The 13,139-nt window shown below is 51.6% G+C and overlaps 1 protein-coding gene across 6 annotated transcripts in view; it reads left to right on the top strand.

The window, feature by feature from the left end:
- The window catches only part of HERC1 (HECT and RLD domain containing E3 ubiquitin protein ligase family member 1), a 2,088,313-nt gene that overhangs the window by 227,860 nt on the left and 1,847,314 nt on the right, over positions 1–13,139 (top strand). For all 6 annotated transcript variants that reach the window (XM_078685198.1, XM_078685199.1, XM_078685195.1 and 3 more), the window contains exon 20: positions 9,590–9,704. In XM_078685198.1, coding sequence (XP_078541324.1) covers positions 9,590–9,704 — 115 coding nt within the window. The remainder of the gene's footprint in view (positions 1–9,589; positions 9,705–13,139) is intronic.

Genomic DNA, 13,139 nt, shown 5'->3' with positions numbered 1-13,139 from the left:
CTTTGGCACTTGCAGCAGCAGGGCATCGGGCAAGTAGATAGTCAAACTGCTCCAAACCGCCGTGTGTTTGTCTGGGCAAATGTAGGCATATTTATACCTTAAAGGTGCCGAGTTTGACGTATGATTGAACATAATAACGTCATCAAAGACTCAGTTCTTTGAAAACTCCATGATTTCCAAGATAAATTAGTATTCAGGCAAGGGGAAGTCCCTAGCTGCTGAAGGCGGGTTTTTCCAAGAAATCGTTGTTGATTCTTGGAACTTAGTGGAAGTAGCCATGCCGTATTTGGGCTGCATAGGCTCAGTCTAAATATGGTCATGATTTCTATGCCTATATAAGGATCGGGTAATTTATACCTAAATATGGGCATGAATCAGGAAAATTACACTAGGGTCCTAGATTCCTACACAACACTTCAACCTCTGAGATGCGGGATTCCGTTTCGGTGATGTGAGCGGTTGCATTGCGGAGGTCCTTCCAAATGAGGGCCATGTCTACCCGTGCCTCGCCGGTCTTGACATTGATTCCTGACAGGTCTTGATGGCCTGCAGGATAGTGGCCAGGTCACCCTCCAAGTGGGTACACGCATGGGGTGCAGACTAACCGTGTCCGGGGCCATTGATTGCATATGGCTCAATTTTGGGTCTGAGTCGACGCTGGTTTAGCTCCTCTGTCTTTCCCCATGGATTGTCACAAGAGTGCTCCGGCCCCGCCTTCTTCACCTGGGTCGTGGAGTTGTTGACCAGCGTATCTTTGCTTGAGGGAACCTCTGCCTCAGGAGGGTCACCGCAGGCTGCGGAGGCGCAGGCACCCAGGCCACTATGTCAATATGTTCAGGCCACCCGCCCTGCCAGGAACCCAACAGATGAGGAGACTCAGTGTGGCACCCCTATGTCCGGGAGGATGACCCGCAAACCTCCTTCAGTGGTGCAAGGGAACTTGGAAGTGCTGATTGAGGGTCTGGGGGGGATCTTCAGGACTGTTGGGGATCGAAGTCCCTGTCACTGGGAGCCGTAAGCTGCACCTGCCGGAGGCCTGGCTGCCCCATCTCCACCCTTAGTATGTTGTCTGATTAGGGAGGCGGACCCTGCCGACAGCAGGCCGATTGCCTCAGCAAATCCACACAAAGGGCTCCTTAGTAATCAATGGATAGCCCAGTCGCTTAAGGCAGAGCTCCTCCCCACCCCCCGGCAGCTCCTCCTCACCCCCCAAGGCAGCTCCCCCTCACCTGGCACTCTGTTGGGGATCACGTCCACACGCTGCAGCCTTGAGTCACTGCTCGGAGGTCCAGTGAGCACACATCTGAGGGTGGTCCTGTTCCTCACACGAGCACAGCGGGGGCAGCTCTCACACTAGTCCGGCAGGCCCGAGGGGGCAGGACTCCATGGCAAGGGAGCGCGCTTTTGGCACCTTGGATCCCACAGGCCATGTATGGTGCCAGGGCTCGCCTCCCGCAGCAGCAACCGATCCTCTCAAAGGCCGCGGCCGGGCACTGCCACACCTGGACGTTCGCTGTGTATGCTCCCACAGGCCCTCTCTGATGCGAGCCGTCAACTTGGGCTCCGCGGCTACCCTGGCACACAGATCTACTCAAGATGATCTCACGAAGGGAGCGACGGGCTGGCAATCAGATAGCAGGGCCCCAGTGCGCTCCACAGAAGGACGGCCGCCAACAGCCCCCCCGGGTAAAAAGACAGCCATCGCCATTTTGACCCGCTCGGGCCGATCTTCAGGACACCACCGCCAGCTCCCCCGCCTGCCGTAGGGGCTTGTATGTCGACGGGCTGCTGCTTGATGCGGGAGGGGGGGGGGGGGTGTCTCAAGTCTGAAAGTGCCCCAGTTTGAAGGATGCAACTGGATAGAGTGCAGGATTGTCAAGGATCCTAAAAGGGCCGGGAGCACGCTTAGAGTACGACCGCCATCTTGGCTTACCAAGCAACTACCTGCATTACCAAAGTTAAGTAACTTTTTTCTATATGCTCTCATATATCCTGGCGCAAGGTCAAATGCACAAATTAATTCTCAAGTTCATAAGGGCCAGGGGGTGAGGGCACCCCTACCCTGCCCCCTACTGCTTTATTTATTTGTTGAGTTTCAGAATACGGGGACTGACTCCCTTTATCCTGTAATTGTAGCCGCAACATTTTCTTTCATGTTGCGGCAATCCATTTCAATTGTTGGGGACGGAATCGGCTGACAGGAAAAAAAAATCCCTTGCAACAAATCAAAATGCTAATTTGTTTCGAATTTACAGTCCCCCTGTACTAATCTTTCTAATATCTCTATTTTTTAACCTTAATTTATCCAAAACACGTTTACACTAAATCACAAAAAAACACACTTTCTGGGTAAAGATCTTGCTTCCACCAAATTTGATGTAATTCTGTTTAGTCGTTTTCTTCGTATCACTTTTCAAAAATGCCTATGGGGACTTTAGAGAAATTGCATTATGGGATTAGCTCCCGTCTCCCTCCCACCCCCCCAGTTTTTTTTTCCTCATCCCCACCCCATTTGACCGAACACCCTGAAACTTACAGGAATGAGCTGAGGTAGATTAACTTTTTTTTAACTTTAATTGAAGATTCGCCAAACTGCACTAAAGTTATCAGCAAAACAAAAAACAATGTTCCTATGAAAAGTCTGACCTAATTATAACTGCATAGTGGCATCCGCCACTGTGTAATATAGAGATAGTATATATGCAGATAAGCAGAGTGTAATAAGTTACTAAAAATTTAGGGGGGTATTATCAAAGCATATTTAAGCTAAGATAAACGTAGCTAATTTATTTACTTTGGTATTGTTGTGTTATTCTATATCTGTATCCTGCACACCACATCTGAAAGAAACAGGTTAGTATTAGATTCCTTACCTTAGTATATCCCCAGGCGTCAGACTGGATCCGGAAAGTTTTGCATAGCAATACCCCTGCGCGTCGTCCGCGTCTGTCGTCGTCGGCGTGGGCGAAATAATAACGTCGTCGGAGTACTTAGACGCCGCCCTCACGCGCTGACGTCCATTCGACTTTTTTCCGCGCCAGCAAGCGCCGATCCGGAAAAAGTGCTACCCTTAGTCATATTTTGACTAAACTTTTCAGATCTTTTTGATCTGTTTTTCGAGTCGAACGACTCCATCGGTGCCGGAAGGGATGCCTGGGTTCAAGCCCTGTGCCGACTGCGACCAACTGATGTCTGTTACCGAACCCCATCGCCGGTGCCTACATTGTTTGGGGTTCGACCACGATGACAAGTCGTGCCCCGACTGCCGGGCCTTGACGTCGAAGGCTAGACAGGAGCGGTCCCGTAAGCGCCTCGAGCTCCGGAAGTCGGCCCGCGCAGCTCAAGGTCCTGGTCCAGGAATAGGTCGAGGGACCTGCCGCGGAGCCGGAGTCATCACAGCTCCAGACACAACTCGTCGGGCTCCAAGTCCTCAGGTAAGAGGCACAAGAAGTCAAAGCAGCGACACCACTCTTCTGACTTCCCCCGACGCTCACGCGATGCGACCGGGGGTTCGGGCGACACCACCCACGCGGCTCCGCCGGAGCCGCAGGCAACGCAGCCAGCCTCACACCCGCCGGTCCCTGGGCTTAATGCGACGCCGGAGGAGATTCGTGACTTCCTCGTGCCCATGAGGACTCACTTCCCTCCGTCGAGGTTTGTCGGCGCCCCCTCGGGCCCCACAACCCCGACTGGGGGCCTTGGCGGGCCGGCGGCTTCGGCCCCGGCGCCATCGGGTGCTTCGGCCCCGGCGCTGGCGGCGACTTTGGTCCCGACGCCGCAAGGCCCCAGTGGATCCGGATCCGGGTCGCTGCTGGTCGACCTCACGACCCCTCCACCAGCGCCGACCCCCAGGGTGTCGCCCCCGACACCGTCCCCGGGCGTCCCCCCCGATCCCTCCCTCGGTCCGGATCCGGCATCGGACCGGCGTCGCTCGACGCCACATTCGACGCCGGCCGAAGAACTTTTCTCCATCCTTTGACCCTGAATTTCAGGAGATGGAGGACGAGGAGGGTTGGGAGGGGTCTGAGGACCCTCTGACACCTGAGTGTCAGTCCTTTCAGGACTGGACAGAGGAGCTAGGGGAGGCCAGTGGTCTAGACACCTCACCTGACACTGGTTTTGTCTCCCCTCCTACCGTGGCTATGGAGGAGGGGGCTACTTATAGCGTGGTGCTGACGTGGGCAGCCAAGGCCTTGGCGCTTAAGCTACCCGTCGCTACTGTGAGGCCTAATATCCTCACTGCGGTCCTTAGACCGGAGGCTGGCTCTCCGGAGCCTTTACTGCCGTTTAATGAGGCTCTCATGGACGTCCTGTTTGGCACTTGGCCCAGGCCCGCTAGAGACCCCCCTGTAGATAGGCACGTCGCCAGGCACCACCGCCCAGCTCCGGGCGACCCTAGCTTCCTGTCCTCCCACCCCACCCCATAGAGCCTGGTTATCCATGCCTCCACTTCCCAATCCGCATTCCCGACTGCACCCCCAGATCGGAAATCCAAGAGGTACGAACAGTTTGGCAAGAAACTGTTCTCGTCCCTTAGCTGCGGACCGCTTGCCTCTTGGGCCATTATACCCACTCTCTGTGGGATACGGTTGCGGCCGTGCTGCAAGAGTGCCCGGAAGGGGCCCGGGCGAAGCTCGCTCAAGCCCTCGCGGAGGGACGAGACGCAGCTGGATACCACGGACTCACTTGGCAGGGTGATGTCAACGACGGTGGCGGTTCGCCACCATGCCTGGTTGAGGTCCGCCAACTTTTCGGCTGATGTCCAGAGCACCCTCATGGATATGTCGTTTGATGGCAGCCACCTCTTTGGTGGCAAGGCAGATCATGCGCTTGAACGCTTCAAGGACTCCAGGGCTACGGCCAAGTCCTTGGGCCTGTCGGCCCCACGTCAGGAGCAGCCTGCCTTTCGCTCTTTTCGTGGCCAAGGAAGGGGCGCCCCCACACGTCCTGCCAGCCACGGGCTGCATCCTAACATCCAGCGTGGCGGCGGACGTGGTAACCGCCGAGGCGGTGGCCGGGGACAACGGCGAGGCCAGTCCACATCCACCCCGCAGCATCCACCTCAAAGCCCTCCTAGTCCGAGCTTTAAGGCCCACAAGACGCCAGTGGGGGGCAGGGTTCCCCATCACCTCCTCCACTGGCGCACCATCACATCGGACAGGTGGGTGCTGAAAATCGTCCGAAGGGGCTACTCCCTCCTCTTCGAGGCGACCCCTCCAGCCATGCCACCGCAATACCACCGTGTGTCGGGGGATCACTTGAATCTTCTGCAGGAGGAAGTTTCGGACCTCTTGGCCAAGGGGACCATCGAGCGCGTTCCTGGGCCAGAAGTAGGGTGTGGTTGCTATTCCTACTTCTTTCTGGTTCCCAAGAAGGGCAAAGGGGGCCTTCGCCCTATCTTGGACCTCTGGGACGTCAACGGCTTCCTCCGGAAGGAGAAGTTCAAGATGCTGACTTTGGCTCAGGTCTTAGCTGCCCTAGATCCAGGAGACTAGATGGTAGCATTGGGCTTGCAGGACGCTTATTTCCACATCCCCGTCCTGTGGGCCCACCGGCGCTACCTGCGGTTCACGGGAGGCCACGAGCACTTTTAGTTTACCGTACTCCCCTTCGGCCTTACCAGCGCCCCTCGGGTGCTCACGAAAGTGATGGTGGGGGTCGCAGCTCATCTGCGCAGATTTGGGGTGTCAGTCTTCCCATATCTCGACAACTGGTTGTTGAAGGCGGGCTCGCCCCAGACAGTCATCAGCCATTTCCAGACTATGGCCGACCTCCTGCACCTGCTTGGGTTCTGCATCAATGTGCCGAAGTCACACCTGTGCCCCTCTCAGAAGCTCCTCTTCATCGGAGCGGTTCTACACTCGGCGCAGTTTAGGGTTTTTCCTCCCGAACAGCGGGTTCGGGATATTCAGGCTCTGATTCCGATCTTTCAGCCTTTATACCGAGTCTCGGTCAGGTTGACGCTGCGGCTTCTGGGGCTGATGGCCTCCTGCATCCTTCTGGTGCGTCACGCCAGGAGGCGGATGCGGGCTCTGCAGTGGGACCTGAAGTTTCAGTGGGCCCAGCATCAGGGCAACTTGTCCCACCATGTCTTGATCTCGGAGGGCACTGCAAGACAGTTGCAGTGGTGGCTCACGGACCGCGATTGGGTCAGCGGTAGATCCCTCTCTCTTCCCCAACCGGAGCACGTAGTTGTGACGGACGCGTCCCTCCTGGACTGGGGGGGCCACATGGGAGAGAGGGCGGGGTGCGGTCGTGGACCCTATGCCTGGAGGCTCTGCGTCTCTGGCAATGGCTGCAACATCATGGCGTGACCCTGGTGGTTCAACACCTGGCAGGTTCTCTGAACGCCAGGGCGGACGAACTCAGCCGTCGGTGCATGATGAATCACGAATGGCGTCTGAACTCGGACGTGGCGCAAGGCCTCTTTCAGCAGTGGGGAGAGCCTTGGTTAGATCTATTCGCCACAGAAGAGAACGTGCAATGTCATTAGTTCTGCGCGTTGAAATTTCCAAGGCGGCACTCGCTCGGAGACGCTTTTCGTCGCGAGTGGAGCTGCGTTCTGTTGTACGCCTTTCCGCCTATACCACTTCTGCCCAGAGTGCTGAAGAAGATCAGGCGCGACCGGGCCCAAGTCATCCTTGTGGCTCCGGACTGGGCACAAAGATACTAGTATCCCGAGCTACTCAGCATGTCAGTCGATCCCCTGATTCGTCTGCCTCTTCAGGAGGACCTTCTGTCGAAGCAGCGGTGGACGGTCCTCCACCCGAACCTGTCCAGTCTCCATCTCCATGCGTGGAGATTGAGCGGCAGCAGTTGAGGCCATTTGACTTGCCTCCTGAAGTCTGTGATATGGTTCTGGCAGCCAGGTGTCCCTCCACAAAATCGGTATACGCCTGCAGGTGGAACACATTTGTGGCATGGTGCAGAGCAAAGGCTGTGGATCCACTCCCTGCCCCTCTTTCTGAGGTTCTCTTTCTTCTTTCTCTTGCCCAGCAGGGCTCTGCTCTGGGCACTATCAAGGGCTACCTCTCTGCCATTTCCGCCTTTTTAAGGCTACCTGATCAGCCCTCTCTGTTCAAGTCCCCGGTTGTAACTAGGTTCTTGAAGGGCATCACTCATATGTTACCTCCTGTTCCTTTCGTGATGCCTCAGTGGGACTTGAACCTTGTTCTTACTTATTTGATGTGCGCTCCTTTGGAGCCACTTCACAATTTCCCTCTCCGTCTTCTTACTTAGAAGACTGCTTTCCTGGTTGCCATCACCTCTGCCAGGAGAGTGAGTGAGCTCCAGGCACTTTCCTCTAAACCTCCTTTCCTTTCTGTCCATCCGGACAAGGTTGTGTTAAGAACGCGTCCCTCTTTCCTGCCCAAGGTAGTCACAGCCTTCCACATCGGGCAGTCCATCACCTTGCCCACCTTCTTTCCGCCTCCGCATCCCTCGAAAGAGGAAGAGAGACTCCACAGTCTGGACCCAAAACGTGCGCTCTCCTTCTACCTTGATCGCACACGCCAGTTCCGGGTGGATGACCAACTCTTTGTTGGTTTCGTGGGTGCTAAGAAGGGACGATCGGTGCACAAACAGACCATCTCTCGGTGGGTCGTGTGGTGCATCAAGGCATACTACAGGAGCTTCCTGTTGGGCTGACGGCCCATATCACTCGGGCCACGGCGGCTACTACGGCACGGGGAGTCATCTGTCAGGCAGCTACGTGGGCCTCGCTGCACACGTTCGTAAGGTATTGCTGCCTGGACAGCCAAGTCCGGAGGGATGGCTTTTTCGGCCGTTCCGTTCTCCAGGACTTTCTGGTGTGATTATTGGTTAGCAGACCCACCACCGGGGTTGGTATTGCTGGGGTATCTATTCTAAGGTAAGGGATCTACTACTAACCTGTTTCTTTCAGATGCACAAGTTACTTACCTTCGGTAACGATATATCTGTAAGAAACAGTAGTTAGTATTAGATTCCTTACCGCCCCACCCATCCACACCGTTCTGCGAACCAATATCTAGGGTTAAGGCCATCCCTTTGAGGGCCCTAGTTTCATGACACCAGTGTTGGTTTTTATCATGGCTCTCTGTTTCTGGCACGGAAAGCTGTGTATAAGAACTGACGTCAGCGCGCAAGGGCGGCGACTAAGTACTCCGACGACGTCATCACGTCGTCGACCTACCGACGCGCAAAACTTTCCGGATCCAGTCTGATGCCTGGGGATATTCTAAGGTAAGGAATCTAATACTAACTACTGTTTCTTACAGATATATCGTTACCGAAGGGAAGTAACTTGTGCATCGGAGGCCAAGTACACAGCATCCTGGTCAGTAAGAAACTCATGCAGTCTCATCTTTATCACTGCCAGGTGGTCCAACTACATTTGACAGAAACGTAATATTACCAACTAGAAGTGCAGGAGTGAGTCTGGACCTCAGAGAACATATTGTATTCCAACCTTAAAACTGTAAACCTATGGATTGTTTTGCAGAAAACAATGAGATTTTACTTATGAAAATGACTATTGCAATCTAGAATAAACATGATTTAAAGATTCCTTGTTGGGTCTTAGCTGGATTGTCAGGCACTACAGAGAAAGAAGTCTCTTGCCAAAAGGCATAATGCTCCTGGCAATTCTGGCTCCGAGCACAGGTGGATCTATGTTCTCTGGACTCCCTTTTCCATTTGTGTTGCACCTTGAGCCAAGGTAAGAAACCGCAAATTATCTGGGGTAGAGAAACAATAGGTGTTCTAGTGGAGAGGGATTACGTTTATAGTGGAACAGATGTATGAAGAAAAAGATAGAGTTCCTGATCTGAATGTTGAGATGTTAAACTCTGAGATCCTTTAGCAACTACTTGAACAGTAGTCCTTGCCATACATTCCCTGTCCCCTCCTCTCTTTGTCACCCTCTGTTTCTGGATGACGTAGTTGAACCATATTCTGTTGGCAAGGTTGTGTTAGTCTGGCTGAATTATTTTAGGTTAGCTTCTGAAATTCCTGTGTTCCCATAGATTTGCTTCAGAATTGCTAGTACTTGTATGTCCATCCATAAGCATCTAGCTTTAACAGCATTGTGCTGGCAAGCCGATATGTTGCAGATTGTGAATAGTGGGATAAGAACATGCGCACAATTGATGAAAATACCAGTTGCCCATGTAATACGCCCTGTTTGTAGTATAGAGGAATAAATTAGGTGCAAACACATACCTTCCACCTACTGTAAATATTATTTACAAAGGGTTATGCATGTTGCTTTTTTGTCTGTGGTAATACCCCATGGGTCTAATTGGCTTATACTATTTCTGAAAAGGTCAAAAGTACATAAATGATTTTGCTACTTATAGTGAAAGATGGGAAACAAATCACATATTAAGCTTGGCAGCACAGTTTATGTAAGGAAATACTGTGCACTACATAAAACCCATGGCTCTGTTCTGTCCATTAGATTGCTTCAAAGGGTGAGAAGATGTCTGTCTAAAATGTGCCCTTCATAGGATGCTGTTTGGATTCTTTTCTATATGATTTTAATTTTAAAATGTTGATACTGAGCTTCCTATTACAGCTGGGACTCCAAATATTGTCTTTCTTGTTTTAGATTGGGATAGTGCAACAGTCAGCAATGAATCCCTCTTGGATACAGTTTCTAGATTTGTTCTGGCAGCACTTTTGAAACATACAAATTTACTTGTACAAGCAAGTGGTGAGAGCAGGTAAGTTCCCTAGAAGAACATTTTAAATTGTGCCTCTACATTGCTTGTGATGTAAAGAAGAAAAGAGCATCAAAGAGTACATAAATGTATGTTCGAGGCATATGAGCTGCAGATCACACTCTTTGCATTAGATCGCCATCTGGTGTTGGGCGCGGATGGTTGCACCTTGTTGTTGTCTTGGAAGAAGTCTTTGTAGTCACGAAATAGGTGACTCCTCCCTTGGATGATAGTGCTCATGCTCATCGACTCCATCCTTAGATTGTTTTTTCCGCTATTGGGTTCGGATGCAACTTTGCGCTCCGGTTCGAAAACTTTAATTTCAAACTTTTTGGACGCCCAAAACTTTCTTAAACTCTTCGAATTCACTTCAGACATTGAAGTCTTCAACGTGACTTTCATCGGCCCGATTCCAGTAGTCGACGCAGGCCACTGGGCCTATCGACACCGTAAGGCCTACGGCTCATGGAAAGGATGCTGTTCAAAAAATGCCCCCAAATGTGGGGCGAAGTTCCCACACAGTGACCATCATAAGGTCTGCAAACTGTGTCTCTCACCAGAACACGACGAGTCCAGCTGTCCAGCGTGCACCTCACTTCGATCGAAAAAGACCATTCAAGATCGTTGGGCTTGCGACACATCATGGCGCAGAGATCAGCTCTGAAATCAGAGGACATCTTCGATGAAGGCCCAGAAGAAGATTCCGAAGATCTCGAAATCGTGTCAGAGGCAGAAGACTCTGATGACCCCATCACTCCTGGTCAATGAGTGAGTACTACGGCCCCTACCCCAACCCCACCATCAAAACAGAAGGCACTGGTCAAGACTTCGCCTATTGGTCCCAGTCGTGACCGAAAGCACACTTCAGAAGCCCTGCCTCCGTGCCCTACTCCGAAGAAGAAAGAGAGGCCTTCCGGTAGCTCGGGACCGAGCAAACTTCATATAATAGTCCCACCGGCGCCTTCGGCACCGAAACCAAAAGAACATTCGGCTCAGAAATCGCTTCCGATTCCTGCGGCGCCGAAAGACAAACCGGCCTCGAACACTTCCAGACACGTAGTTAAACTGGCTTAGAACACTTCTAAGCCTAAGGATAACACCTCGGCTCCGAAACCAAAACCTTCGGAACCAAAAAATAAACATAAGGACTCTACCTCGCCTCCTAAGGCCAAAGAACACAAAAATCAGCACCAGCGCCGCTTGAAATCGAAAAACCGACGCCAAAAGCGGTTATCGATGAAGAGGAACTTTTTCATCCGGATCCTGTCGATCCCAGGCAGAAAAAGATCTATATTAACTCTAAAACAGGACATGTCACAGCTGTGCCATCCAAAAACAAAAAGCCAGTGCCTGTGAAGGACTCTGCTACATCACCTATGCCCCCTTCTTCTCCTGTACCTCCTTCTAATCCTCTTCCTCTTCCCAAACCTGTTATACCATCTCTGCCTGTAACTTCTCCACCACATACACCACTACCATATGATAATGATGATGATGATAACCTAGGGGTGGGGGGAGACCCCAAATGATCCGTTCACAGACCCAGATGACCCACCACAAGACGATTGGGATTACAATAATCCAATAGATCTTCCAGGCCTCCCAAGCCCCCAAATATACCCAACAAAACCATCTCCCCCAGACGATAATATTGTTTTTTGACAACTAATCAATAGGGCTGCCTTTTTTCACAGCGTCACCAAGCACTCAGACAAAGCAGAGGAGAATTTCCTTTTAGATACATTTGAACAGTCCCAAAAAACTGTACAAATGTGACCAATATTTAAAGGGGTCATTAAACATGCCCCATACATATTGAAAGAGCCTGTATGAGCTAGGTTTCTTAAGCCAAGGATCAATAAAAAATATAGATCTGCCCCTGTTATGTTATGTTACGCCTTTTCTTTTAGAGCGCACAGCTACCCCAGGGGGTGTCCCGGCGCTTTGACAAAGAGGCCTAAAAACCAAAAAACACAAAGGCTGCAGAACGCTACGATCTCAGAATTTAAACGGTAAAGAGCATAGTCTTTAGCTCCTTCCTGAAAGCCAAGAGGCCATTGGCTTTACGAAGATTGAGAGGGAGTTCATTCCAACGGCAAGCGGCCACATATTGGAGAGACCGTCCTCCCATCCGGGCACGTCTAATAGACGGTACCTCCATCTTAGCCAGCGCAGCTGAACGCAACATCCTCCGCGGCGCATAAAAAGTCATGCGTTTCCTGATATAGTTAGGACCAACGGAGTGAAGGGCTTTAAAAGCCAGCGTGAGGATTTTAAACGTAATTCTTCTGGCAATAGGGAGCCAATGCAACCTATGTAGAAGCTCTGAGGCACTGGCTCTCCTAGGCAGGCCAAATATGGCTCTAGCCGCAGAGTTTTGTACAATTTGCAATCTTGCCAATAAATACTTAGGCAGTCCCGCATATAGCGCGTTGGCATAGTCTAAACGAGACCCTACTAGCGCCTGAACGACACTCTTTCTATAATGCAAGGAAAGAAATGGAAGGAACTTTCTAAGCATCTTTAAGATGCCGAAGCATTTCCCTGATAGCCCCATGATGTGAGGTCGAAAAGAAAGGTTGTCGTCGCACACTACCCCAGATTTTTAGCTTGGGAGGACACCTTCTCAGGAGGGAACATGTTCTGGGCCACCACGACTTCCAGCCGGGATCAGGGGCACATCCAAAGAAAAGCAGCTCGGACTTATCCGAGTTGCACTTCAGACTGTGCTGCTGAAACCACGCAAAGACCGCACTCAGACAGTCTTTGATCCTGTCGCCGTCAAAGACCTCTCCTTTCCTGCAGGTAAACAGGAGCTGGGTGTCGTCAGCTTATGATATGATCTGGGCCCCAAAAGTCTCCGCTACCACCGCCAGAGGGGCCAAATAGACCCTGCATACATCTAGTAGTTTCCATCGCTAGGAAGCGCGCAAATTCACAAACCTCTGGGGATGCACCACACCCGATAAAGAATCCAAATTAATAGACGCATCTGGCAAAAGGGTAGCTGCGCAGGCGGCCAATCAATGGCGCAAGGCTAACACTCAAGCACTGCTAGCCAGATATGATAGGGCCCACTATGATCAGCTGGAAATCTAATTACAGCATTTGCCTGACCAATATAAAACTCAAGCAAATGATCTCATCCAAGAGGCCAAACTAATAACAAACGCCTCAATTAAATGTGCCCTTGACGCAGCAGACACTGCCTCGAGGTACATCAATACCAGTGTACTGATCAGACGACAGGCCTGGCTACGCAATTCAGGCTTTAAACAAGAGGTCCAGACAACTATTTTAAATCAGCCGTTTAAAAAAAAAAAAAAACTTTTTGGACCAGCTGTGGTCACGAATCTGGAAAAAATGAAAAAAGACACGGAGACTGCAAAGTCCATGGGAGCGTTACAGTCTCTGCAAGCATGTGGCTCGTTTCGACGC

The sequence above is a fragment of the Lissotriton helveticus genome, chromosome 3_2 (assembly GCF_964261635.1).
Source record: "Lissotriton helveticus chromosome 3_2, aLisHel1.1, whole genome shotgun sequence".
Classification (NCBI taxonomy): domain Eukaryota; kingdom Metazoa; phylum Chordata; class Amphibia; order Caudata; family Salamandridae; genus Lissotriton; species Lissotriton helveticus.
Note: the sequence above shows the minus strand (reverse complement) of the source record. Positions and strands in the feature narration are given on the sequence as shown.